This window comes from Brassica napus, chromosome C3, assembly GCF_020379485.1.
Source record: "Brassica napus cultivar Da-Ae chromosome C3, Da-Ae, whole genome shotgun sequence".
Taxonomy (NCBI): Eukaryota; Viridiplantae; Streptophyta; class Magnoliopsida; order Brassicales; family Brassicaceae; genus Brassica; species Brassica napus.
The window spans coordinates 62615562-62643499 of record NC_063446.1 but is presented as its reverse complement, the minus strand read 5'-3'; the positions used below and the strand labels follow the sequence as shown (position 1 = coordinate 62643499).

Below are 27938 nucleotides of genomic sequence, written 5' to 3'. Positions count from 1 at the left end.
TTTTTTCTTCAAACAAAAGCTTCTGGATGTTTTGATCTAGGCAAACATGAATAACTCAGTTGGAGGTTAAATAAATATAGATATACCAAAAGTAAATAGTTCAAAAGAGTGTTGAATACATAAAAACACCAGCATGAAACAAAACACAAAACATGAAACAAAAGAAAAGTCTGGAAAACATGACATCATAAATTATAACTGATGATAGATCATAGCAAGGCAGATTACTCTTCTTCATTCTTGTTCTTTGGTTAGAGCAACCTCAAGACACATGTGGCCTGGTTTGCCATCCATGGTTTTCCTTACTACGGCACGGTGATCACCGGCCAAAGGCGTTGAAGGATCAGAGCAACACTTGTAGCTAATGTAGAAGATTGCGTTATCAGCTTTGAGCTTCTCACTCGGCTCTGTTGTGTAATCTTCCAAAGTTTCCACAACAACACTGTTGAGCTCCAAGGGTAGGTAAGCATCCAAACGCTGCAGTTACATTGTGTAAGAGACAACAAGTTTCAAGTTTTGTTGCTTTGGGAGAGAGAGAGGACAAAAAAAAAAGAAGAAGAAAAGTACATACACGATCTGCTTTGGAGAAGAAGGCGACTTCCATGAGAAGTTGAAGCCAGTCATTGTCATGCAGCTCTGATTCTGGCACCTGCGAAGGAAACCAACCTAGGTTACTAACTGAAACATATACAAGTCAAAAAAACTCCATGAATAGATCATCTGATGTTATTACCACGTAATACTTTTTACTGTCACGTTCCCTGGCTTCATCAGAAAACCATTTGGGTATTGGACCTTTGTACAACTCATGTATTCCAGGTGTGTCCTCCTCCTCCCATTCATCATCTACAGGCTCGTTAGCTGATGTCAGAAAACAGTTAGTCCACTTTTTAAAAAAGAGTTATCCATAAACTTGTGTGTTTAAAAAGCGCAGGGCCAGTCCTGATTGAATAAGAAGAAATCTTACGTATTTGTTTGATTCTGGAGGCTATGGTAAACCAGGTAATCCTAGTCCCCAACGAAATGCGGCTTCCTGCATCGCTAAACTGAGTCTGAAAAGAGCAGACAGAGCCAGTGGCCGGATCGGTTGCCTCCAAAGTTATGTAGTAGCTGAAGTACCCAGTCAGCTCGGTACTATGTTTCTCCAAGTGTTTAAACTTTAAGTTCGTTCCCTGTCAAATCGGGAAAACAAACAAAACCGAAAAATCCAGACATTAGAGAATTAAAAAACGGAATATACAGGAATAAAATAGCAGGAATGAAAAGGAATGGCTGTTCCTTATCAATTTTAACAAAAAGAAATGAAAGAGAATTATTATTCCTTGTGAATGGTGATTCTTTTTAGGAACATTAGGGAATGCATTATTCTTAGCTGTTAGCTGGTCACCATTCATACCCTAAGTGATGATTAATATGATATCAGTTAGTCAGTTAGTTTTACCTTCTGAAGATTGTAGCATTGGAGTCCAATTCTACCATAAAGACCGATAACATAGTTTTTACTCCAAGTACACGGAACAAGAACTAATCTAGGCGGAAGTTGTTTATTGTAATTCACATCAAAACCCTAACAAAAAAAAATTAATTTATTCTGTGAGACTCCAAAAGTAAAACGACCTTGAATTCAAAACCATATCATAAGGAATAGTACTTACAAAGGCCAGCTGCCGATTTGTCAAGCCGATAAAGAGGGGTATCGATCTCCGTACACATTCTTCACACGTTCGGACCCGCTTAGCCATTGGGGATGTTGGTAAATTCCCCAGTAGACATTCTTCACACATTCGGGCCCGCTTAGCCATTGGGGATGTTGGTAAATTCCCCAGCTCACTTGATTCTTTGTTAGCCATACCTTTTCAAACCTACACAAGCCCTTTGAAATCTCTCAAAAAATCGTGTGCAGTACGAGACAACCGATACCGTTATATATATATCAGTTGGGCTAAGCTGACTTGCGGTATATATATCAGTTGGGCTAAGCTGGGTCGAATTTTACTTAAAATTGGGCATTGTCACCATTATCTTGTCATGTCTATTGGGCCTTCTCATCAAATAAAATACCTAATGATTCATACGGGTTCGATGCGATGTGAGGCGTTTATATATTCGTTTGGGTTGGGTTTGGATAGGATTTTTAGGATTTTCGAGTATCACAGCATACGAGTATAAAATCCGTTTGGGTATTTCTATATTTTGGATCAGATTCGAGTATTTTTAGTCCAGGTTTGGTTATTTCAAGTCGGATTTTCGGATATTTAGATTTATTTTTAGTCATTTATTTTTAGTCCAGATTCGGTTATCTAAACATCCGAAAATTTTTACTCATTTATTTTTAGTCCAGGTTATTACCACACTATGTTGCATGGAAACTCAGTCAAAAGTACGTTTCACGTTTCGGAACCGGAATCTCTCGGAAACTCACGGAAACGCATTGGAAACTCGTTTTTTTAAAATCTCGGTTTGGAAACTTAGTGGAAACTTGCGTTTCTATTTTGGAAACTCGGATTTCTATTTTGGAAACTCGCGTTTCTATTCTGTAAACGCTAGAACTTTCCATTGGTTATGATTTGATGTTATAATTTTTATTTAGTTAAACTATTTAATATTTAAGTGCTGAATTTTTTGTTATTTTGAATTTTTATATGATTTTGATGTTTAATAATGATTTATTTTCGTATGATTAAATAGAATGGCTATTTGTTTATTTGTATTATAAAATATACTAAACGTAATAAAAATGAATAAAAATTAATAAGTTACATATATATATATATATAGACGTTTCTAAAACGTTTCCAAAGCAAAAAAAATCAAAAATCACGTTTCCACGGTTTCGAAACATTTCGTTTCCGCATATCCGTTTCTGTTTCCATCCGACCTAGTTACCACATCTAAATATCCGAATTATTAATTTTCTAACAATGTACGATCTAGTGTAATAGAGATCTGTATCTGCAGTTTATCCATAAGCACATGCAAGGATACATTATTTTCTCACAATGTACGAGGGCCATAACCATTTTATCCAAAGGCATATAACAATGTATAAAAAACATTATTTTCTACGTTTCCAGTACACCGATATACATGCATGATACACCTACACGTATGTATCATTATGTATACAACATACAAACATGTGTGACTCTTAACATAAATCTCACTCCTAGGCATTATACTGACATACCACGATCCACTATTAGATGACTGCAGATTCTCGAATTGCTATTAGTAGAACCTATCCATTTTTAGAACCTAAGAATCTTTATATCATACGAATAGTGATTCTATGGTGATGGCTAAAGAGAGTAATTATTATGGAGTTCTAACTTCCTATTGCAATAATAAGAACTTTAATCACTTGCATTTACATAGAACGCCATATAACAACTATCAGGATCAACTAAAGAGCATTCACAGATTCACCTACAAAATTTACTTAAGTAGATTCGCCTCATTTGCCTGATCAAGGGTGAATCCAGACATCTCCGCTAGCTCAGCCAATTCTATTTCTCCGCTTAAGACCTAAACAATAAAAGAGGTGAAACAGGAACTGGCATGTGATGGAAACAATGTAAGTAAGGATCCAGAGGTTTTACTCACCTGAGCATTTATCTATGATCCATGTCGGGAATCCTTCGATCCTAGCATCTGAACATGCCTTAAATATCTTAACTCCTTTCTTATAGCCTTCGGGAAAACACTCCACGTAGCTCCACGTAGCTCAGTAACTTTGCTGCTTCTCTTCCAAACATCTATAGATGGGAGGAAACATACATGAACATCGTAAATCAATAAAAGTACTGCTTTCAGGCAAACCGATGATGAATGAAGTGCCTACCTCTTTTTGCTCTAGGCAGTGAGAACACCAGAATGCTTCAAATACATTTTGGCTCCGATGGAGTTTAGATGTTTTGCTAGAGCAACAGCATAAGGGCTCGATGATGTAGTGATCTCTGTTGAATAGTATGGCAATTCAATGTCACCTGAGCTGCAAGACATATTGGGGTTAAACGAAACCACCACTTGATTTGACTCGTTCATCCACGGGCGGATATTTGTTAACTACTTGTTACAAAAGACTAAAAGTTGCCATCATACTCCAGCAAGAAAACTTTTGAAACTAGATTACCGTGAAGGGATTGCTTGAGCAGTACTATAGGAAGCAGTTAAGGAGGCGACTACTATGATTCCCAAGCATATCTGTAATCCCACAACTTGCTGTATCTCTTGCAACTTCACATCCTACCATATGCATGGGGCACACATAAACGTAATCTGAAGTTTAGATGCCATCTTGAGTAAGAAAGAAATAAATAAAAAATCCAAGAGAAGCCGAGACAAAGGTGTTACCTTTAAAGAGAGGAAAAATAGACTGAACGATAGGAAAGCAGACACGAGACAGTACATGCACGATGATCCCGAAAGTTTTGTGCTAAGGATATACAGGAAATATGCACTAGCAGATGCCATTGTAGTCGTGGCTGCAAACAACGCAAAACGCCCATTAGTCTTACTGACTCCAAAGGGTAGATTGCCTTCCTCATCCCCAAGCTGTGCACTTAGAGCCGTTACTAAGCCATACATAACAAATCAATCAGTGGCAGAGGAACACCTAGCAAAATGTAAAAATATCGTCACTGAGTTCAGCTTTCAAACACAATATACGTGCAATGCATTTGGAACGATTCCAGTCAATAAGACAACTCTGCAATAGCTGAAGCAGGGACAAATGAAAAGACAAAGCACTACATAGAGTGAAGTGAAGAATGCTATTAAACTTTAACAGTTCTTTCTATGCATACTAAATACTGAAGCTCCCCAATAAGGCAATACTACAGGTTGTAGCACAAATTCGAGATTCTCACAATCACATGCGAATTATTTAAACAGGATCTAATCATGCCTTAGTGATTGAATTGCTAGTTCAAGAGATCTACACGAATATAAATCTCATATTCTAGACTCAGGACTACCCATATGCATTCAATCTCCACAATTCAACAATGGAGCAACGTGAATCAAAATAAAGCGATGGATGATACTAACCAAAAACAACTGCATAATCGCTGTTTACGACATCGCCGCAAGTACCACCACCAACAGGGCAAAAGGCATCGGAGCCAGTGAGCTTGAGGTAAGTCAAGTACGCGGTGTCTAACATCCCAATACCGCCGAGTACGGTGAACCAGTTGTATCTCGGACTGTTAATAAATACTTCACTTGTGGACGACGATGAGGAGGAAGACAACGACTGAGCCGAATCTACAGCATCCTCCGGATCTGATGACGAACATTTGATCGAAAATCTCCGTTCAGAGACCTAATTAAGAGCATATTACTTCAATTGACCAATCACAGAAGAGACAAATGACAGTGAGAAGGAATTTACCTCGAAGCGTCTCGGATAAAGAGTTGACGATGAAGGAGGAAGCTCACGGAAGCTGAAACGAAACTGAGGAGACGATACACAGACAAACCTCGCCATCGTCGTCGTCGAACTATCGATACTCCACCATTGTTATTGTTAAACGCTTAACTTCATCTTCGCTTCCACCATCTCAGCCACTTGTTTCATTACTGGGCCTAAGGCCCATTATATGATCTCATTTGGATCCATTATTAGCTCAGAGTTGGGCCTATTAAGAGTCGTACGTTGCTAACCAGTCCATACCATTTTGGCGTATGAGCTAGCTCAAGCAGGATATCGATATCTTGATGTTAAGACAGCAGAGGAGTTTAGAATCGGACAGATAAATAATGTACATGTTCTCAACATAAGTTTTTTTTCTGTCTAAATGGCACTCTACCAGAAAAATAAGATCACTAGTTTCACTCGACCTCAGAGAAAGTAATGTAGTCACAACATAATTTCATAGCCGCTCAATGATTCTTCTCAAAAAAGAACTCTGAAGTAAGAAGTGAGGCTCTAGGAAAATACTCTACAGTTATACAGAGATCCCTCACATAAAAAACAAAAAACTATACAAAGCAAGATGAGAGCTGAGAGCTGAGCTCTATTCAGACCGATCAAACTTTCAAGTTTTCAGCATCTACTTGAGAATATATCAATGGTGGCCTTTTCTTAGACCTGAGAAGTATCCACTACGTTTACCCTTTTGGTGCTCCTCATCTCCAACCTGGTGGTTTCATGTCATATTGTTGCAATTGTCAGACTCAGCTTTAGTAATGGTTTTACTTGAGCGGTGAGAATTATAAAAGCAGTTACCTCATGGAGTAGTTGCGTAACCATTTCTTTAATTTCTGCAAAATCTGGTCTTTGAGCTGGGTCTTGTTGCCAGCATTTCTCAAGAAGTTCAGTCAGTTTTGGGTGCGTTTGCTTCGGGATCTTCGGTCGAAGTCCCTGTACAAGAACTCATAATCATTGTACAAATACCTCATGAAGTACAAGGAGAATAAATGTGCAAGTCTTGACAAACATACCTTTTGGACAACACCAACAGCTGCTTGCAGTGGAGTCAAGCAAGAATATGGGAACTGTTTTTCATTAAACGTGTTTAGTAACTTCTACCATTCAAACTCTGAGAGAGACAAACAAAAAGAGGGCTTACCTCTCCAGTCAAAAGTTCCCACAGCACGATCGCGTAACTGAAGACATCTGCTCTGTGATCATAAGGTTTGTGCTCAATGACCTGAGTTCAGAAAGTGTATGGTCAAAATTGAGAAACAGCCAAAACTCTCCACAGATATGTCATTAGATGCAACCAAAGAAGTGCTTCATACCTCAGGAGCCATCCATCTGTAAGTCCCAGTTTCAGCTGTCATGACCCCTGACTGAGTCTGTACTCTCGCAACCCCAAAATCAGCAACCTTGACGACCTGTTCAAAGTTTTACACAACCTAAAGAACTGTAACTCTCTTCTAGTAAAATGAAAATAAACATTTGTCGGATTTCAAGAATTAAGAAGATGAAAGACTACATAACCAGCGAATAAAGAATGCTGATACACTATATGATTAGTGTCCAAATAATGAAACTTACATCATGTTCGTCCATAAGAAGATTAGCGGTCTTGAGGTCTCGGTGAATAATATTGTTTTGATGCAAATAGTTCATTCCTTTCGAAACATCAAGTGCCACTTTGAGCAAAGACTGAAGTTTAAACACTCCTTTCTGTTTGTGAAGAAAATCATATATGCTCCCCCGAGCCATGAACTCTGATACAGAATAGATCAAAATCAATCGACTATGAAAGTCAAAACTAGCAAGATAAGTGTAATGGGGAACTACAACGCAATAAGCTAGCCTCATTGTCCTGCTATGACAACATTCTCACCTGTCACAATGCATAGGTTCGGAGAACGTGTACATGCACCGATAAACTGGACAACGTTTTTGTGCCTTACTTTTCTGTAACAACCATCCCCGGAGAACAATCAGCATCTATAATATGCATTGTAGCATGAGCGAGAATGAGAATCAAGTGCAGCATACCTCATTATATACACTTCCTGAGAAAACTCTCGGAGCATTTCAGTATTTACACGCTCAGGTTTTAGGATTTTGATAGCTACTTCTTGACTGCAATAGGTTCCTTTATACCTGCATAGACATAAAAGAATTATATATGTATCTCATCTTCCCAGTATTTTGAAGGATAAACTCACAGTTCCCCGTATGATCCACATGCCACTTTCTTTTCAATTTTGAGCTGCTTCATGTCAATCTCCCACTCATCAGTTCCATCCGTAGGTATCTCAACACAGGCGGGTAGAAGCTCGTTAGTGGACTTGTCATGCTCAAAGAAAGTAATAGACTTTTGCCTTGAACTAGGTTGATCCTGCAGAGCAGTCAGTGTGGAAGATGGAGAGATGATAAGTATCAAAAAATTGATGTAAAATGTAGCAACAAAACATCAGCACAACGTCACACAAAAGCATCATTTGCATTTTCAGAATTCAAATTGAGGATGAAGATAAGACTAGCTAATGACAGTATATATATAAAATATACCTTAAGCTTCAGTATCTCCTTCTTCAATGCATCTTTTAAACCTTTTGTTTCCTGTATAAGCAAATCTCAAACAGTTTAGTGATGACAGGGACAGGAAGGTTAGCAATTGTCATTATCTTTGCTAAGCCATTCTCTTAAGACATCACTGGCAAGTAGTATGATGTTTTTGAAAAATATTGTCAATTCATAAAACGAAAATCATACCTCCTGGGACCAACCATCAACAACGAAAACATCCAGAGAGAAACCATCCGCAGTAGAGAAAGCGTGAGCTTCTTGAATGTTCAATCCAAGTTCACCAAGCAGGGCAGTTAACTAGAAGAAACAAAGACGTTTCTCGCTCAGACAATGGCATAATGAGAAAAAGAATCATGAAAGTCTAGTGGAAGTGTGACTAAAATTTTATGCAAAGAAACAAAAAAAATTCACATACCTGACTGAGGAGTTTCGGCTTGTCAATGGTTGAAAAAGTGATCTCGTGCATCGGTCTATAAAATAGGCAGCAAAGGACATATCACCACACATGGTTCTGTAAGAATCTAAGGCTAATACGACAAAACATGAGACCACTATTTCATGCTACAAAGTAGCTCTCTTTCATTATATGCAGACAAGGCTGGAGCAAATGCAATATGACTTCAGATATTCAAACTCTCACCGAGAATTAGGAAAATGTGCATTGACAGCACTATCATCATCTTCGGCATGATGTTTATAAGCTTGTGTAAACGCCTCAAAATTCGGAGAAGAACCAAAAGTTGGAGGCGCAAGAACCCTTTTAAACAAGAAGCAAGTAAACAGTCATAAAAGGAGAAAAACGTCAAAAGATCAGACAGAACTTGATCCTTGCCTGCTAGAGTGGTATGAGCTTTGAGCATCTTCCCTCACAGCAGGATCTGAAGCATCAGTGTCAGTAGAATGTCCATTGAGTGATGGAGAAACCTGTAATAAAGACCAACACAAACCAATTAAGTACGCCAAAGAGTTCAGTATCATGCTTTTCGATTACCTGGACACAACGAACTTCAAAAACAGGTCTAGTAGCAGGATCTTCAGCCAATTTGAGCAATCTCTGATGAGTGAGTACATCTTCAGCTCTCTCAACATTTACATCCATAGCATATCTTCACACCAAACACAAAAAGTAAAACATTGAAACAGGACAAGAAGCATTCAAAGTATATCACTTTACTTCAGACAATAAGATTACAAAAAATCCAACTCAGAAGAGACAGCAGAACTTATCATGATTGACCCAAGAACAGTTTAAGCATTCAAAGTATAACACTTTACTTCGGACAACAAGATTACAAATCAAGTTGAGATGAGAGACAGAACTTAGCATGAGTGATCTAAGAACAGAGTTACCGAGCAGGGAGACGATTGAAATGGAGCCAGAGGTGATCATCGAAATCAGGGAGGTTAGCTTCTTCGTAATTAGACTCCTGGATTCTCTGCAGGACGTCACCGTACACCTCCAGTTTCATACGCTGCTGCCTAGGGTTCTCCTTAGTTACCGACACGACGGCTCTGCTTCCGCAGCTCTCCTCCGTCTCGTCTTTGATCGCCATCCGGATCCAGAAAGCACGAACGAAAAGGTGGGAATGATCCAAAGATTCAAGTAGGCCTGTTCAATATGCTAAAACCGAACCAAACCGAACCGAAATAGACATTATGGTTTAATTTTGGTATATACCATATAAACCGAATGGATATAATTTTATAAAAACAGTAGGATTTGGATATGGTTTGGTATATAACCGAATAAACCGAACAAACCCGATTAAAAGTAGAAACATGTAAATATGTATCTATTTTATAATAATACATGAAAATCTATTTGTTACATAAGTTAAATTTGTGTTAATAAATATTATCATAATTTTATAGTAATAAAGAACCTTAATTTGTAAAACACTTGAACTATAATTAAATAACAATACATCGCAATTCAGAAATCTTATTTTCTAAGTCTTCTTTTGATATTTTTGTTTTTTTTTAGTCTTCACTAAACTAATACGAAGATTATAAATTTGATGGACAATAATCAATGAAAAATTTTCACAATTTTTTTCTTATCTGTAAACTAACAAAGTTTCATGTTCAATTGAAAATATATGACTTTAATGAACATTAAATATGGAAGAGTGGAAAAACTTTTCTTTCATGTTTCATATTTCTGTTTTGTTTCATATTTTTATTTTCAAAATTTCAAGCTTTGATTTTAGTTATAGATTTGATAATTTTATTTGATGGTAGAAGCATTTTTACTTTTTTGTTCATTTATTTGAACATGTAATATATTTTTAATAAATGACTGTGTTGACAATATGACTCTAAAATTCATATAATACGATCTCAAACTAAATAATTATATTTTTTTGGTATAAAACCGAATAAACCAAAAACCGATGGTATATAAACCGAACCGAACCGAAGTAAATATAGATTTAGAATGGTAGTTATATTTTACTAACTGAAATACCGAAAACCGAAAAAATAAACCTAAACCGAACTGATATCCAGATTGAACACCCCTAGATTCAAGTAAAGCTGGTGAAGAGATGAGAGAGAGAGGGAGAGGGTGAGTTCCTTCCGAGGAAGCTTGGTTGAAAAGCCAGGGAGTACATGAACGCTTGGTTGTGTTACACGTAGGGACTGTCCACGTCATCATGTGGTGTCCTTCTTCTTTTTTTTTTTTTTTTTTAATTTCTTAATGGATAATGGGCAGTTTTTTTTTTTCAAATATAAAATGTATGGTGATAATGATGTACAGTATAAAAAGGAGACGATGTTAATTCCGGTTGATGATAAATTAGGTGGATACTGTTCAAACATCATATCTTATATTTAAATTTATATATATAAGTGTTGTTGATATGTATATTAAATTAAATTAAATTTATAGTATATGAAAAAGACTAGAATAAACTATTTTTGTTTACGACACAAGTTTTTAGATTGTAAACAACTCCTTAACATTACGTTTTCATACTATACTATTATTTTTGCAATCCTGTTTTGTCCGTTTCTCCACAAATGAATTTCACATCAAAATGATAAATGCAATGTATTGTTTTTCGCTACTTTATTCTGCGACATTTTTTTGTGTTAACATTTTATTTTGTGATATCATATTAAGAAAATTACCTAGAATGACCTATTTTTTATAAAAGCAGGGTGTCACAATTTTTTCACAAAGGGATTAGAGAGACTACTAATCAGAAATGTCTATCAAAAGTAGCATCCTCAATGATGAGATTATGTATTCTTTACATGGCAACTCTTCCAAAGGTTTTTTTTTTTTTTTAAACACTGAATCAATTCATTACTAGGGTAAAACCCAAGAATTCAAACATAGTTTTGAAACAATTAGGTGTTAGGGAAAAACAGAGGAAACCAAAATAAGAAAGGCTGGGTAAGGTTACGTAGCAGCTTCTTTGTTCAGAAGAGAACGAAGCTATGAGGGACCATTTTGCTAATAATTTAACACTATAATTACAATTCTATGTCATTAAAAGAATATCCAGATATTAATGATAGCATCCAATAAAAATCATTAAAATAAGGAAAATAAAAAATGAAAAAACACACGGAACCCACCTAAAACATTTATCGGAGAAAAAAAAAACAAATGGATCATCATTGTTTCCTGTAAAAAGAAATTAATATATTCTAATATTTACCTTTACTGATTAAATCAATAAATATAAATAATACAAAAACTATAAAATTCACTCCATCTAATTAAACTACAAACAACACAACTATGGAGGTTGGGTTGTAGCTTTAAGATATATGCTGTAAAATTTAGTTTACAATTTTTTTTGTTATAGATATATCGGTTATAATTGTAAAAATTAAATAGACTACTTCAAGGGGAGGAAGAGTTCCAGAAAATATCAAAATTGTAAATACATTATCTTATATAAAAATATCTAATTTTATAGTTAACAAATTTGACCAAAAAAAAAAAAAATCTTCATTTTGCAATCGTAGATTAAAATATAGTATCTCTCTAAAGCCAAAAGAAAAAAGATAAGATAAAAATAATACGGAGAGAGGCCTAATGATTAAAATAAGCCTATTAATTTTCAATCCTAACGCAACAAAGGAATGTTTGTTAAGACCGTGTGGCCCATATTCGGTTGGTGTATCTCCAAATTACATAAAACTTCTTTACAGTCTAAATGTCTTAACACACAGGTAACTTTTTTTTCACAAATGATCGAAATAGTCGTTTGACAAAGTGAATCCTTTTGACTATATCCACTAGGTATCGGTAATTAGGTCGGGGACGGATCCGGATATCCAAAAAATATAAAATACCCGAATCCGGATCCGTCGGATCCATGGATTTGATATCGGATCCGGATTTGTAGTTTTCAGATATCCAGATTTCGGATATCCGTCTTTATATTCTATTATCTGCGGATATCCGTAAAAATAATTATTTTTTTAAAAGATACTATTTAAAAAATAATAATATATAAATTAAATATTTATACAAGATTTATAAATAAATATATGTATATATGTGTCTATAATATGTAATAATTAAAATATAATATTATAAAATTAATTTATGTATAAATATTATTATATAAAATATAAATATTAATGAAATTTAAAAATTCAATATGTTTTAAAAATACGGATCCGAACCTAAAAATTAAGATATCTGGATCCGGATTCAGTTTCGATGGATCCAAGATTTTACTATCCGGATTCAGATCCCGGCACTCCGGAAATTTTATTTTCGGAGCGGATCTCGGACAATAAGTTTCAGGCCTATTGATAATCATAAAAAAATGTTTATTATGAATAATTGAAAACATTATCCGATACTAAAAATATCAAGAAAAAACAATAAGAAGGGAATATTACACAGCTGTGAAAAGAAGCATGCTGACATGGCAAAAACCAATCAACTGGTCAATGATTGGTCACTGATTTTCTTCCACCAGTTCATGCTGACCTTCTTTTCACGTCATGCTTTGTTGTTATATGTTTTTTTGGGTGCAACTGTTGTTATATGTTTACACTTGCATATTTATCACAATAACAATATGAATCGTAACGATAACAATCACAGATGAATATGCAAGAAGAGTTACTATTAGTTCGACACAATTGGTATCTTCTCTATATTGGGTATATAAACAATTGGAATCTTCACTCGGACCGTGATGGTGCCTTGGTGACCCTACGGTGTCCACAAAGGTACTTCAAGATCCTTGTCCGAGACCTACTATTGGAGATAAGTCCCTCCATACACTTGCTTAAGTTTCATCCCTGCCAATCAAATATCATTTAGAAAGAAAGAAACCAAACACTGCGGACTACCAAAAAATGCAGACACAGATGAGGAAAGAAAGCTACAAAGAGTATACAGTTAACGAAATGAATACAGTTATTAAATCAATAGCGAATGAATACAGTTATTGAATCAAAATCGAGTTAATCTATTTGAAGCTCTTAAGCTTTGTTCATTTTGTTTTTCTAAGTATTTTTGTGGAATCTATTTCTTAGGGAACGTCTAGGTCTCTGTCTTTGTTTGGATTCACTTAGTTTAGACTTGTGGTGTAATCAAAAAATACTTTTGCAATCTTTTGTATCAACAATCGACTCATTCAAGTTTGTTAATTTTTGATATTCTTGTTATCTAGAGCCCTTGATAGTTTGGTGCTTTGTATCATTTTATTATCTTATTTTTTTTATGTTTATTTGAGAAAAAAATCATTCGGTCTTTACTAATAATTTCTAATGGTTTTCCAAAAGATTTTTCGGTCGGAGTTCTTCAAAATTACTTGTATAAATTATTAAGATTTTTTTATAAAAAAAAATTGCTTCAAAAAAAAGAATTTTTTTGAAAGGAGAAACAAGAAGGATGCAAAGATCCCAAAAAGCAAAAGATCCAACAGTTGAAAAATGTTTCTTTTGAGATCCAAGGGCTAAAAACATGCATGCCAGGCACAAATGATAGTTCTCTTCTCTCTTTTATATAAAACACACAAAGGCTCTTTCATCGCCCATCGAACCCAAATTTAGAGAGAAAGTCTTCATTTCTTATTAAATTTGTCAAGTAATGACATTTGTATCGTTTTCACAGAGCCTGTTACCGTGGTCGAAGAGGAAGGGTTCTTATATGAAGTCAGATATTTCTCCAGTAAGATCTCTCTCTCCCGATACATTTCTCTCTTAACCGATCTATTTAAAAATAATGGCTAATAATGTCAGAGGATAAGACATACGTCTTCTGGAACATGGACGACTACCCAATCCCTGATGGCGTCGCTCCTCTTGACGTTGTCCGTAACATCAAATCAGCTCTTCATCGAATAGGCTTTCCTTGGTGGTTGATTGAGACCAGGGCCTATGGTCAGGACGACCAAATCCATGACTATTACAGGGCCTAGGGTGACAGTTCGTCTGATGCTATCAAAATACCTATAGAGATGATTATTAACATCGCAACGCTGTGGTACCGTGAAGCGTCCAACTTTGTGGTGATTGCCAAACTTACACCCAAGAGCCAGCTGCGCAGGGTTCTCGATCGAGAAATAACGTTGCCGCCTTTATAGACTCGCCTGATAACACCGCGCTAAGTTATGTAGACTCGCTTGCTAATTCCATGCAAGTTATTGGTGGAATGGAAAGGCCATCATGTCATGTTCATGGAAGTCTAGTTGGTGCGGATGTTTTTGGGTGGACGATAGCCTATAAGCCGTTCACTGATGACAAGGAGGAGGATGCTTACTCATGTCATTAGTCATTTCATTGATATTTTTTGTTTTCTGTCAAAAATTTTACCTAGTATTATTAGCGACCGTTTGCTCAAGGAGATTGATACACTTGGACTCTTTGCAACACCACGACGCATTTATTGACTACACGAGCTAAGAACAGATCCACAATCTATTATCTATAATTAATACCCTATCCGTTTCACTTTATATAGTTTTAGATTTTTTCACAAAAAAAAAAAAAAAATTATTAAATTTATTATTTCACTCCTAATTAATATATTAATTTCTTTGATTATTTTAATTAGTAAACTACAATAATAAAGGTAAATTTGAAAAAATAACAAATAAATGTATTGAAAACATAAAACAATACTTAGATGAAGCAAAATTTTGAACTCTAGAACTACAATCAATCCAAAACGGAGGGAATGATTTATAGCTAGTTTTTCTTTGTCTATTTACACATTGCTAGAAACTTCCAGTACTAAGGTAGTTGATGTGGTAAGGGCAAGCCCTCTTTAGCGCAAAAGGCACTAGAAGGAAGACTGTGACCAACCATCACTACCATGAATATAACATAACATTATATTAGATCGGTCAGCTTTGACTTCGATTGTTTAATGTTTTATTACAAACACGGTTCGAACCTATGGCTCTAAAACCACCTGGAGCCGCCTTTTCTTTGGGTAGGTTGGTCAAAAAACGAGAACTAAAGATAAAACAATGCTTCTTCTTCTTTTTTTCTAATAACAATGCTTTGTTGTTGTTATAGGTTTTCTTGCAATAGTATATCTGATTTGAATCGTAACGATAACAATCACAAATGATAAATCCGACCGGGAATAACCAAACCTGGATTAAAAATATCTGAACCCGACCCAAAGTATAGAAATACCTGAATGAGTTTTACTCCTATACCGTAATACCCAAAAATTCAAAATATCTGATCCGAACCTGAACGGATATTTGAACGCCTCACATCGCATCAAACCCGTAAGAATCATTAGGTATTTAATTTGATGAGAAGGCCCAATAGACATGACAAGATAATGGTGACCAATGCCCAATTTTAAGTAAAATTCGACCCAGCTTAGCCCAACTGATATATAAGAGATAAGATACCGCAAGTCAGCCACCACCAACGTTATCGGTTGTCTCGTACTGCACACGATTAGATCCGAGATCTTCTGAGAGATTTCAAAGGGCTTGTGTAGGTTTGGAAAGGTATGGCTAACAAAGAATCAAGTGAGCTGGGAAATTTACCAACATCCCCAATGGCTAAGCGGGCCCGAATGTGTGAAGAATGTCTACTGGGGAATTTACCAACATCCCCAATGGCTAAGCGGGTCCGAACGTGTGAAGAATGTGTACGGAGATCGATACCCCTCTTTATCGGCTTGACAAATCGGCAGCTGGCCTTACCTCTGTTGTTCTTTTCTGGGAGCAGGAGATCGTGAGCCCCTGATGCAGATATCAAACCATCTCAAGAGTGTAATTTCCACTTCATTGTGTTGTGCAAAACCATGACTGTCTCCAACAGAATCTCTCTACTATTTTAATGATGATGATGATGATCAATCACAACCTCAAATCAACAAATAAGTTCTTGAATTCCTTTGTCAAGACACCTAAACACAGGTCATTTCAAGCCACTGGATTGATGATACCTTTTCTCTGGGCTTCTTCCACCACCAGGTGAATGGTCGCGTCTTGGTGACTTCCTTTCATCACGAGGTGAATTGTGGCGTCTTGGTAACCAACGGTGTCCAGAATCATCAGGATCGTCGTGCTTCCCTCGACTGCTATGGCCATCTCCGTCTTTTTCTACAACCGAAAAGAGTGCAGAACAGTTAGAAACCTTTTCAGTTGTCAAAGGGACTCGATAACTTTTGATAGAGGCTTCAAAAGTGCTCACTTACCATCGTCTTTGGAGCGTTTCAAGCCAATATATTGTCCTGGGGTGGGAGTTCTAGGGCGCTTTCTATGGGACTTGAAGATAACACAAAGTACATCAAACTCATGTAATGGACACAAACTACAAGTTACGAAAAGCCACTGAATGAATCCTAGGCTGAACCGAAGAACAGTCAACTAATAGTTGTTAGTGCCTCTTTTGACTAGTTAAGAGTTGAGGCAATAGTTGCTTTATGATTAGTTGGATCAGATCATTTGGAACATGATCAAACTATGTTTCACTTAGTGACTGTTGCCAATATATTCAATACTTATTGCATCAGCACCAGAAGCAGTAGAGCATGAATTTTTTGTTACCTTTTCGACTTTTATGTATCTGCCATCTAGTAAAGTTTTGTTGAGATACTTAATGCAGCATCTCTAAGACTATCCATTGTAACAAAGGCATAACCACGAGACTCACGGGTGTGCGGGTCCAGCATTAGAACGCAGGACGCAACCTGTGGTAATGAAAATCACTTAACAACATGAGTAATGATTCTATGTTAAAAAAAAACGCAGAGCGAAACATACTAATCAGGAAGGAGGATCAGGGTTTAGATGCTTATCACATTTCCTTGCTTGGAGAAATGTGCTTCAAGATCCTTGTCAGTGACTTTTGTGGATAGGCCGGTCACGTAGAGAGTGTTACCAGGGTTTTCAATTTCAGACCTATCAATCCAAGGATCATTAGATGAACACAGAAACCAAACACTGCAGAGTGCAGACTACAAAACAATGCAGTCTCAGATGGGGAAAGAAAGCTAGAGCTAACCTTCCATGCCTCGTTGATGGGGATATAGGCCTTGGCAAAGGTCTTCTGGACCTAGACCTATTCCTCGGTATGGACCTGGATTTGGATCTAAACGTGGATATGATCAGGGACCTGAGTTGTTTCTTTCGGGGTGCAGGAGATCGTGTGCCCCTGTTGCAGAAATCAAGCAAAATACAGTACAATACTCTGCTTCCAAACAATCTCAAGATTATAATCAAATAGAAATTATAATTCACTCATAAAAAAACAAAGTAGCATAGAGAAGCTATTACATTGTAAGTTTCACATTCACTGTGTTCTGCAGCATACATAAGAGAAAAAAGACACAAAGCCATTACTGTCCCCAAACAGAATCTCTGTACTATTTAAATATAATAATGATCAATCATACAATCTAAATCAACACAGAAGTTCTTAAATGCCTTCGTCAAGAGACTTAAACAGGTCATCTCGAGCCACGAGGTTGATACCTTCTCTCGGACCTTCTCTCTGGGCTTCTTCCACGAGGAGAGTAAGACCGATCTCTTCTAGAGCTTCTTCCATGATCACGAGGTGACCTCCTTCCATGATCACGAGGTGATAAGTCGCGTCTTGGTGGTGACCTACGGTGTCCAGAATCATCACGATCGTAGTGCCTCCCTCGACTGCTACGGCTATCTCGGTCTTTTCCACAACAACAAAAAAAAAATGCAGAATAGTTAGAAACCTTCAAAAACTTATAATATAGGCTTTAAGTGTTCACTTACCATTGTCTCTGGAGCTTTTTAAGCCAAGATAGTGGCCTGGGGTGGGAGTTCTCGGGCGCTTTCTTCGGGACTGAAGATAACACAAAGTACATAAAGCTCATGTAAATGGGACGCATACTTCAAGTTACAAAAAGCCACTGTACACTCAAGGAAACAAGATGAATCCTTTGACTAATAGTTGTTGATACTTGATAATGTCCTTTGATTACTTGAGAGTTGAGGGCAATTTAATTGCTTTTGATTAGTTGATTTGGAATGACCAAGTTGTGTTCACTTAAATGTGATGTTGGGTAAGGTTGAGTATCATCTCTGATTGTTGCCAACACTTAGCTTGATGCAATATTTTTTTCTGTTATTAAGTTGTTATTAAGTTAAACAAACAAAGAAATCCAACTTATCGTAACCAGTAGAGCAAGAACTTTAGTTACCCTTTCGACAGTTATGTATCGGCCTTCTAGTACAGAATGGTTGAGATACTTAATGCACCGCTCAGCGTCTTTAACACTATCCATCGTGACAAAGGCAAAACCACGAGACTCGCGGGTGCGCGGCTCCAGCACTAGAACGCAGGACGCAACCTGTGGGAATGAAACCACTTAACAGCATGAGTAATGATGATTGTATGCTAAAAAGGATTAATAAGGAAGGAGAATCAGAGTTTTATCACCTTTCCTTCCTTGGAGAAATATGCTTCAAGATCCTTTTCTGTGACTCTTGTTGATAAGCCGGTCACATAGAGAGTGGTACCAGGGTTTTCAATTTCAGACCTATCAATCAAATATCATTTTAGACAAAGAAAAAAAGAAACCAAAATTTGGAGACTCAGATGGGGAAAGAAAGCTACTAGAGATAACCTTCCACGGCTTCTTGACCTCGACCTAGAAAGAGTAGCGTAAACAAAAGATGATTGATTACCAATAAACTACCAAACTGCAGTGAAATGAGAAACCCATAAACTCAACGCAAGAACTAACCTTCCACGGTTTCTTGATGGAGATACATGCCTTGGCAAAGATCTTGACCTCGGCCTGGACCTGGACCTAGATCTTGGTTGTTCTTTTCGGGGTGGAGGAGGAGATCGTGAGTCCCTAATGCAGAAATCAAATGTAAAGGGTTACACACAAATGTGCTTAGCTGTAACACTTGTCACTAAAAGACTTCTTACTTCAAATAATCATCTAGCTAAGCTACAAGGCATCATTAACACAAAAATTAGATCTTTAAAAAGTCAAAATCTCCAAAACATGTTCCGTCAGCTTCAGATCCTAACGAAAGTAATGCAATTCAACACTGTATGAAGAAAGAGAACGACTTTATAGTGAAGAGCCATGAAAAGAAACTTGAATTGAATCTCTAACCTTTCTTCGTTGGGAGAATCCGCCTGCAAAAACAAACAATGTAATCACCTCAATTTCAAGCAAAACGAAGATCAAGAACGAAGATGACGATTGATTTGAGAGTAACTACAATTACAAAGCTCACCATTGCGAGAGAAACGAGTAGAGAGAAACTCTGTCTCAGGTTGCGATCGAGACGAGAGAGAGATGATTAGGGTTTTACTGTAAATTCAACATTTTGAATCTTTCAATCACACGATTTAGTAATTGCCTGTGGCAAGACTCACGTTTATTATGGTGCATTCCGCAACAAAATTGGTAGTCAATCCGGTTTGGTCTAGCTCATTCTTTTCGCCCGGTTCGATTTAGTTTTCTCTGCATTTTCGTTTGTATACCGGAAATTGTCGTCGAATGAACCAGATATCTGCATATGAATTTTCTGGTTTAGTTCGGTTAAAGAGAACCGGAAAAGAATCACACAACAGTATCATGAATCTCGAATTAAAAGAGAATATTCTCACAAATTATTTGGTGGGAGCCTCTTTAATTAACCCAGTGGTTTCACTAATATTTGTTGTCCACTAAAATATCTGAAACTTAGATCCCAAAACATGATTTATTAACAGTGATACGTAGAAATTAATAGAACAAAAGATTGTTGTCAAAAAAAAAAACAAAAATTGAACAAAAGATTGCAAGTACAACCGATAATTGTGAATTTTCGGTAAATGATTCAAATAACTTAATACAAGTAGAACTATAATGTAAATAGTACATGAATCTTTATAATTATCTTGTAAAATCGTATATTTAATCTTTTCATTTTTTTGTAACAAAAATATTAAACGAATGTTAAAACAAACTTTATACTCGCTCTCTTTCATTATATATGATGTTTTGGATGAAAGCACAAAAATTAAGAAAATTTACTTAAAAACATTTTTAAAATCATAAACTAAAATTAATGTAACCAATTATAAATAGAGATGTATAATCTATTATCAAATAAATTTAAATAAAACTAAAGTTAGTATAGAAATGTCAAGACATCTATACTATTAAAGCAATTGTCCTTTTTACTTTAGTCTGCCTTTTTTTTACTAACATTGCATGTTTCATTAATTAAGGGCAATCAAGTAATATTAATAACACATCTATATTGGACCATTTTTTGGATCCAGTCCACTGTCCACATCAGATCTCTCTTGGGTCATTTGGGCCGATTAAGAAATCAGATCCAATTATCACTTTTTTTTTCTTTGGGCCATTGAGTCCAAGTTCAAATAATTTTTTCAACCATTTTTAATTAATTTTTTTCTTAATATAATTTAAGCATTCATAAAAAAAATTGATTTTTTCGTTGAAAAGTATAAATTTTTATTAAAAGTATATAATTATTTTTATTAAAAATATTAACCACATAATAAAATTAATTTATCAGAGTTATACCAACTTAATTCATTAAAAAAATAAAGTTTAATTTTTTAAACATAAATAGTTATTTTAAATGAAACACGATAAAGAAAGATAAAAAATTTAAGTCTTTTATAAAATAAAACACAAATATATAAAATATGACATTTACTAAATATTTTGACCATTGAAAAAAAAGAAAATAAACCTGCGCTTTGAAAGCACGGGTCAAAATCTAGTTATATATTATGAAACAACAAAAACTTTCTAAAACATTATCTACTTATAGTATTATGAAAAGGAAAGAGAAAGAGTATTATTTTAGTTACCCCAAAGAAAAACAGTTTGACAGTAAATCACAAATATAATAAATTAAACAACACGGTTACAATGTACAACACTTTCATATTAACATTAGACTAGAGTTTATCCCGCACATAGTGCGGGTATATTTTCATTTTATAAATATTTAATTTTAATATTATTATATAAATTTAAATATACAATTTATATTTTAGTGTTTAGTATTTTATAACTTTTTAATTTTATTGTTTAAGTTTCTTATTATTTTATTAATATAGGGGTTTGTTTTATACATTTTACCTTTTTTATTACATTTTCGAGTTTTCATAATTTGAAATCATCAAATAAAAAATATTCTTCAACATATGATTTTTGAAAATATATAGCTGTAGAAATAAATTTTTAACATATGTTAATAACTTCATTTGTATAAAACAAATCTGACATGATTAACAAATTTGAACCCGTTTTAGTGGTAGATGATAATTTATTTAAATCAAAGCATTCTATTATTTAATTACGAAATTAATTAAACAAATATTAAATAAAATTATTTAAAAATTTAGTAGGATTTTGTTAGATTTTTCTCAACAGATTTTGTTATAACTGAAAATAAAATTCAAATCTATAGTTAAAATTAATTTATTATTAATATTCCTATTAATTATTATATCATATTATGTGATTAATGAAATGGTCCTAGTAGACTTCTAAATAGTAGATAAAAATGGTACTTCTCTTTTAATAGAGAAGATTATTGTTTAAGTTTCTTATTATTTTATTAATATAGGGGTTTGTTTTATACATTTTACCTTTTTTATTACATTTTCGAGTTTTCATAATTTGAAATCATCAAATAAAAAATATTCTTCAACATATGATTTTTGAAAATATATAGCTGTAGAAATAAATTTTTAACATATGTTAATAACTTCATTTGTATAAAACAAATCTGACATGATTAACAAATTTGAACCCGTTTTAGTGGTAGATGATAATTTATTTAAATCAAAGCATTCTATTATTTAATTACGAAATTAAATAAACAAATATTAAATAAAATTATTTAAAAATTTAGTAGGATTTTGTTAGATTTTTCTCAACAGATTTTGTTATAACTGAAAATAAAATTCAAATCTATAGTTAAAATTAATTTATTATTAATATTCCTATTAATTATTATATCATATTATGTGATTAATGAAATGGTCCTAGTAGACTTCTAAATAGTAGATAAAAATGGTACTTCTCTTTTAATAGAGAAGATAATAAACATTACGTGGTTAGAGTATCAGGGATAGCCTTAGAATGATCTCCAATGATCTTACCACCAACATCTGGGAAACTGTCGTAACCTGGAAGAGAGATCACATTACCATCAATGTCTACGTGCAGAGGATACTTAATCAAGTGACCTTGCAGCTCTGAGAACTCCGAATCTATGAACTTTCTCCAGTTCCTTTCAGCGATTTCGTTAACGTTCTTGACACATTCTAGATCACCGGGCTCCACAAACTCATCTCCAGTTTTGCCTAAATGCTCTGCCCATAGTGACATCCTATACCCATACACCTATTGATAGAGATAATAACTTTGAAGTTTAAAATATATTTAAAGTGTAAGTGACAGCCACATTTTCAAATTTTAATGCAATTTTTTTCGTAATTATTCTTCCAAGAAGATTTGAGTTTCAGAAACACCAACTTATTAAGCATCTAAAATGGTATAGATGATGAGAGGAGGGAAGGCAAACCTGCCCACGTGGGTGTTTTCCCTTGTTAGCCCATGTATGATGGGGTTGATATGCACCCATGGCTATCTCGGTATCTTTCGTGCCAGCCATAGATCTTTGGTTGATATTCGCAGATCCCATAAGTACATATTCATCATCTACTACCATCCCCTTTGCATGCACATAGATCATGAAACGCTTGAACTTATAAGAATCCGTAACCTGAAAATGCACATCGTAAAGAAACTTGTTATGCTGACTACGACTAGCAAATATATGTGTGTGATATGAATATGATCTCTATCTGTATGCTAGATTTTGAGTGCATGAAGCAGTTCTTAGTCTTTATAAATACTATACCGCACTCACATTGGTTGCTGGCATATCATGATCTGGAAATTGTTCTCGTTTACCAAGGCAGTAAAAGTTAAGGTAATCTAGAGGATGCGCATTTGACTGCACCGACTTAAGTTCTCGTGCTATAACATCATACATCATCTGCATAGTTTGGCTCTAAAAACGAAGATATTTTTCTTAGCAAATATATATGTTCATATATCAATGCTAATCTTACAGTCAGCTAAAAGTCTTACCTGCCAATATAAAATTTCTTGCATAGGTCCCGACTTTGGGTCGCCTTCAGGCCACATTGGTATGACGACATAGACAGCAAATCTTTCTTTAGCTCTAATTTTACTAGTAATCTTTAGTGCCAACTCCATAGGAATAAGATTGTCAGCTCCTGTTCATTCAAGAAGAACCAATGATCAGGTGCACATACAATTGAGAACAATTTTTAGACTATACCCTAGCACTTTAGTTCCTAGTCTAAGGACTTTCTTCAAAGATCAAGATGTACCTGCATCGTTATAATCAAGCCAAGCATAAGAAGAACCAAGAAAATACTGATTCTCGATATATATGAAATGCTGAGCAGATCTGATTATCTGGATGTACGCAGTCTGGATACTTTTATCAACTACAAGACGCTTGTCATATTCTAGATGCTGCAGTAAATCAATAAAAATTTCAAAATCTTAGTAGATATTTGATTGAATAAACGTGTTTGTCAAGTAACATTTGTAATAATAGCAAATAAGATGATCTACTAACCAGGGCCTCGGCATCATTTTCAAATTTTAGAAATCCTTTCACGGATCCTGAGTCGATAGAACGGAACACCTGAACATGCCAGTTCTCAGGATTATCTTCATTAGAAACATAAACAATCGGATCGTCCTCTGGAACATGTGAAACACCATCTATCCGATATTTGAACTTTGGATTTAGTATCCATGATATACGTCCTATCCGTAACAAAGAATCATCTTGCCAGAGAGTTTTCCCATTTAAGTTAAACTCTTTCCATCGTGTCGCTTTTCTCCACCGTTGCTCAAAGTTTATGAGAACATCATATGCCGCAGGCCCATCTAGCCTACAATGCATATCGTGCCAAGGTTGTCTTGGAGCTATGGCACCACTCTGAGCAAGTAGAAAAAGAAATACCAATCAGGATTAAGGAATTAAGATGGGCAAATCTAATTATTAGCATGTTTTTAGTTTTTGATAGATAGTATTCAAAGAGAAAAATCTCTAAAATTTCATTTTATTAATCAATAAATACACTATATTACCTTACATACTAAAACCTCAACAGCTAAATACCAAATTCTAAATTCTAATTAGTAAACCCAAGCCTAAATAAAAAAAAATAAAAACTGGAAAATGTATTTTAACTTTTAATTAATTAATTTTATTTGGATGATTTTTAATGATATTTTTTGAACAAAAATTTGATTTAATGATCTAAAGGTATTTCTCAGTTAAGATTTTAGCGTGTTTAAATAATCATATACTCACTGGAAATGTAGGATTGTGAAAATCATCCTTAAATACAGTGTCAAGATCGTGAAATATCCGGTGCTCAGGTGTGTCATAGCGGCCGTCACAAAGATCGATCCCTCCAATAAAAGCTGTTACTTTGCGATTACTACCAACAGCTTGAGTGTCTACAAGAACACACTTCTGATGGTGCGTGAAGAGAGTGCCAACCACCTGGTTAAGATACCAGCCATGCCAAACAGACACACGTGTAAACAAACCGTTGACTAAGTCAATGACAAACTATGGCCAACGTCCAACATTGATTATAGAGTCAAGGTGCATCTCTCATTAACCGAACTCAAAAATCAACATCAACCTATCATGAACATATAAACAATGAAGAGAAGTACTTGCCTGTTGTTTGAACAACCCAAGCTTATTGCTGGCATAACGAGGTGACAATATACATTTAACAGAAGAATGATTGAAAAACTTTCTAGTCTCTTCATCATGTGTCCCCATAACTCCTGGCTGCAATAGATGACATGCCATGCAATATCTTAGTACCCTATCAAAACATGAATATTCTCACCAGAACTCCAATTCTTTAAAATTTGGTACTCAGCAAGAAAGATAACAGCACACTTACTGAACTCCTATGTTGGAAACATGGGATAGAAATGAATGGGGACTGAAAACATCAAAACTAAAAATTTATAGATATAGATATTCTGATATTGTTTATATATTAATAAAAATATTCATAATTGAAAAGCATAAAATTTATACCAAATACTTAATTAACATAAAACTACTTGAATATAGTATTTTTAATAATAATAAATGATAAATTAATTATTTAAAAATTTATTATCAAAACTTAGTTCTATCTAGTAAAAAAAATTAAAACTTTGACATTGATTTTGCTTGCAAGACACTACTCACCGTGCTTATCCCAAACTTATCACGAGAACTCTTATCGTCCCATACAAGTAGCAAAACTCGAACACCTTCTTCCGATTTGTATTTCAGCAGCTCTCCAAGCGTCAAATCACCACCTCTAGGCAGAACCCTTGTAGGTTCCCTAACCAGCTGAACCTTGTGGAAGACAGACCAGCCAACAATGTAAATCATATGGTGAGCCTCACAAATAGCATGACATATATCTTCCCAGCATTTCCCGTGTTGATAAACTTCCCCGTTCTCCAACCGAATCTCCGGTAACATTCCGTCCATCACGTGAGCGTCTTGGTAAAGCTTCACCTGACTTCCTTTCCTCAAAGGGAAGTAAGTCCCCATAACACCAAGCGTCGTCTTGGGTTGGATTTTATCGAACGGAGTAAATTTCAAATCAATATGGAGAGCGGTTTCCTTCTTTGGCGGCTTTCCTGAGCGGCCAAGGACAGGAAACCATCCCGAAATGCGTTCGCCAGAAGCGATTTGCTGAACCGGGATACGGACAGTGCCAATTGTTTGTGCACCGGAGACATCGTAGTCCTTGACTTTCAACTTGAGATAAGACAGGGGATGCGCCACGGAAACTTTAAAATGCCGGTTCCAAACAGGATCCGAAGCGTTTTTCAAAACGTGCGTCCGAGCAAGAGTAGCTTGCGGGACGGACACGGTGACGTAAGGATCGCTGGTATTCCTCGGGAGGCCACGGATGTTCTCGTCGTCGTCATCGGAACTCGCTTCGCCGTCATAGTCGTCTGTAGTAGGTTTAATACAGGAGTTACAAGGCTTGAAGCAACGGCGCATACGTTCGGAGAAGGTATCCCTGTTAGGTAGCCTCCTCGCTTGAACAATTTTCAAATCGAGGTCGCCGTGTAAAAGGATCACATCCTCTGAGACGTTCTCGGCCATGGTTAGGAACGAAACCCTAACGAACAGGGCTTTGTCGTTGTTGTGGAGGAGCGAAATATATTTGAAAGTTTTTTTATTATTTTTTTTTTTGAAAAATTAGATGGATATTTTTATAATGTTTTTGGTGAATGAGAGAGGGAAGGAAGAAGGAAGACTTAATTAACACTTTGCTTAATTAATTAGTTCACAATAATTTTCTTACATTCGTTTATAGATAAAAAACTAAAATAATGGTGAGCTTGAGAATGATGATGTAAAGTGGGTCGGGTCTGCTTTGTGTGGATAATTTAGTTTATTAAATTATTAGAATTAGTAATAATAAAAAGTACAAAATAGAATAATACATCTATGGTAAAAAAAAAAAAATTTAATGTGTTTCATGTGAAAACATGGAAATTTATAAATACAAAAAGGAAAAAATTTCAAAATTTTACAGTATTATATATTAACCACGAAATATAGAACATGAAGAAAATTATATTTAAAGAATCTAATAAGTTCCAGTAATTATCCTTTAATGGCAAATTAAACAAGAAACGAATTGAATAAAACTCCTTCGACATTATTCCGGAACTCTTTCTCTAAAATCCACATTGGAAAATCCAGTTGTTGAAACACATGGCAATCAAAACTTTTGTCGGAACCAAGTATTCTCGATTCGAAACCTACTCCACGAAGAAACAGTGACATAAAAATCCTTACATATGTATCACAACAAAACGTTTAACATGTTTTTACTTTATGAAATCCAACAAAGCAACAACTCAAAAACCATACTAAAAAGCTCAAAGTTTATGACGATTTTGTTCATATTGTTTCCTTTTATGGGTAAGTTTAGAACAATATACAAATCACAACAAAGTTATCCACAGGAAATGACTTTGAAACGGTTTCTTGCTTTTTCTTAGCATCCCCTGCTGATCCTGGTTACACCAAATAACATGTGGCTCGGTTTGTGAGCTTGTAGGAATTCTAAAATCAATGGTTCCAAGAGATTTTAGATGTTACCTAAAACTTTGAATGTCTCTCTTTCAAGGGTTTCTAAAATTACTTACTTGAGTTACTATCAGTTTAACATTATTATAAACTAGGCATTCACAACTACATGAGCGTGAAATTTTAATAAAGAAATTTCGTTAATTTAAAAGAGATTAAGAGATTTTGCTCAAGAAAAAAAAAAGAGATTAAGAGGTTTTGTTATTTTAAAATATGAGTAACACTCTATGAAAACAATAAAATAAAATACTCAACTAAAACAAGCGAGGGTG

At 35.1% G+C, this 27938-nt stretch overlaps 4 protein-coding genes, 1 long non-coding RNA gene and 1 pseudogene across 9 annotated transcripts; all 6 read right to left on the bottom strand.

The window, feature by feature from the left end:
• Positions 1–59: 59 nt before the first annotated feature.
• Positions 60–1919, bottom strand: LOC106436620 (UPF0725 protein At5g63820). Of its 3 annotated transcripts, none has more exons than XM_013877577.3 (6): positions 1656–1919; positions 1442–1567; positions 968–1172; positions 734–861; positions 572–649; positions 60–477 (listed from the first exon to the last, which is right to left on the bottom strand). In XM_013877577.3, exons 1-6 carry the CDS (start codon positions 1848–1850, stop codon positions 235–237), a joined length of 975 nt encoding a protein of 324 aa, XP_013733031.1. In that variant the 5' UTR covers positions 1851–1919; the 3' UTR covers positions 60–234. The 3 variants fall into 3 exon arrangements, with proteins under 3 accessions (XP_013733031.1, XP_022555769.1, XP_022555767.1); XM_022700048.2 differs by having other exon boundaries at positions 568–649; positions 1656–1914; XM_022700046.2 differs by lacking the exon at positions 1442–1567 and having other exon boundaries at positions 1656–1906.
• Positions 1920–3311: 1392 nt separating this feature from the next.
• On the bottom strand, positions 3312–5620 carry LOC125583787 (annotated as a pseudogene).
• Positions 5621–5813: 193 nt separating this feature from the next.
• On the bottom strand, positions 5814–10585 carry LOC125575004 (serine/threonine-protein kinase STY17-like). Its single transcript, XM_022700049.2, has 17 exons — positions 10517–10585; positions 9344–9590; positions 8985–9099; positions 8826–8917; positions 8634–8750; positions 8409–8463; positions 8180–8290; positions 7976–8026; positions 7630–7802; positions 7457–7564; positions 7299–7372; positions 7004–7179; positions 6745–6840; positions 6573–6653; positions 6445–6498; positions 6230–6364; positions 5814–6140 (listed from the first exon to the last, which is right to left on the bottom strand). The coding sequence occupies exons 2-17, from the start codon at positions 9544–9546 to the stop codon at positions 6069–6071; spliced, it is 1713 nt and encodes a 570-aa protein (XP_022555770.1). The 5' UTR covers positions 9547–9590; positions 10517–10585; the 3' UTR covers positions 5814–6068.
• A 5126-nt stretch (positions 10586–15711) lies between these two features.
• On the bottom strand, positions 15712–16850 carry LOC125583786. Its single transcript, XR_007320851.1, has 2 exons — positions 16644–16850; positions 15712–16548 (listed from the first exon to the last, which is right to left on the bottom strand). It is a non-coding gene; the product is annotated as an uncharacterized LOC125583786 (long non-coding RNA).
• Positions 16851–17662: 812 nt separating this feature from the next.
• LOC125575678 (serine/arginine-rich splicing factor SR45a-like) lies at positions 17663–19896 on the bottom strand. Of its 2 annotated transcripts, XM_048751295.1 has the most exons (8): positions 19681–19896; positions 19557–19579; positions 19173–19286; positions 19053–19076; positions 18866–18965; positions 18627–18776; positions 18199–18268; positions 17663–18115 (listed from the first exon to the last, which is right to left on the bottom strand). In XM_048751295.1, exons 1-8 carry the CDS (start codon positions 19681–19683, stop codon positions 17898–17900), a joined length of 702 nt encoding a protein of 233 aa, XP_048607252.1. In that variant the 5' UTR covers positions 19684–19896; the 3' UTR covers positions 17663–17897. The 2 variants fall into 2 exon arrangements, with proteins under 2 accessions (XP_048607252.1, XP_048607253.1); XM_048751296.1 differs by lacking the exon at positions 19053–19076.
• Positions 19897–22391: 2495 nt separating this feature from the next.
• LOC125575032 (phospholipase D delta-like) lies at positions 22392–27754 on the bottom strand. Of its 2 annotated transcripts, XM_048751293.1 has the most exons (9): positions 25753–27752; positions 25195–25338; positions 24844–25038; positions 24097–24465; positions 23843–23990; positions 23577–23725; positions 23353–23496; positions 23005–23205; positions 22392–22823 (listed from the first exon to the last, which is right to left on the bottom strand). In XM_048751293.1, exons 1-9 carry the CDS (start codon positions 26668–26670, stop codon positions 22527–22529), a joined length of 2565 nt encoding a protein of 854 aa, XP_048607250.1. In that variant the 5' UTR covers positions 26671–27752; the 3' UTR covers positions 22392–22526. The 2 variants fall into 2 exon arrangements, with proteins under 2 accessions (XP_048607250.1, XP_048607251.1); XM_048751294.1 differs by lacking the exons at positions 22392–22823; positions 23005–23205 and having other exon boundaries at positions 23338–23496; positions 25222–25338; positions 25753–27754.
• Positions 27755–27938: the final 184 nt, after the last annotated feature.

What these genes read in the sequence shown, in the direction of transcription:
- LOC125575032 (XM_048751293.1), bottom strand. Translation starts at nt 26,670, where the DNA reads ATGGCCGAGAACGTCTCAGAGGATGTGATCCTTTTACACGGCGACCTC. An exon ending in CTTCTCTTCATTGTTTATAT is followed by an intron (nt 25,039 to 25,194) that starts GTTCATGATAGG and finishes TATCTTAACCAG; the next exon opens with GTGGTTGGCACTCTCTTCAC. An exon ending in TTCACAATCCTACATTTCCA is followed by an intron (nt 24,466 to 24,843) that starts GTGAGTATATGA and finishes CTACTTGCTCAG; the next exon opens with AGTGGTGCCATAGCTCCAAG.
- LOC125575678 (XM_048751295.1), bottom strand. An exon ending in AGGTCAAGAAGCCGTGGAAG is followed by an intron (nt 18,966 to 19,052) that starts GTTATCTCTAGT and finishes TTTGATTGATAG; the next exon opens with GTCTGAAATTGAAAACCCTG. An exon ending in AAAAAGCTCCAGAGACAATG is followed by an intron (nt 18,116 to 18,198) that starts GTAAGTGAACAC and finishes GTTGTGGAAAAG; the next exon opens with ACCGAGATAGCCGTAGCAGT.
- LOC125575004 (XM_022700049.2), bottom strand. Translation starts at nt 9,546, where the DNA reads ATGGCGATCAAAGACGAGACGGAGGAGAGCTGCGGAAGCAGAGCCGTC. An exon ending in TTGAAGTTCGTTGTGTCCAG is followed by an intron (nt 8,918 to 8,984) that starts GTAATCGAAAAG and finishes TCTTTATTACAG; the next exon opens with GTTTCTCCATCACTCAATGG. An exon ending in TTCTTATGGACGAACATGAT is followed by an intron (nt 6,841 to 7,003) that starts GTAAGTTTCATT and finishes AACTTTGAACAG; the next exon opens with GTCGTCAAGGTTGCTGATTT.
- LOC106436620 (XM_013877577.3), bottom strand. Translation starts at nt 1,850, where the DNA reads ATGGCTAACAAAGAATCAAGTGAGCTGGGGAATTTACCAACATCCCCA. An exon ending in CTCCAGAATCAAACAAATAC is followed by an intron (nt 862 to 967) that starts GTAAGATTTCTT and finishes TTCTGACATCAG; the next exon opens with CTAACGAGCCTGTAGATGAT. An exon ending in TCTTCTCCAAAGCAGATCGT is followed by an intron (nt 478 to 571) that starts GTATGTACTTTT and finishes ATGTAACTGCAG; the next exon opens with CGTTTGGATGCTTACCTACC.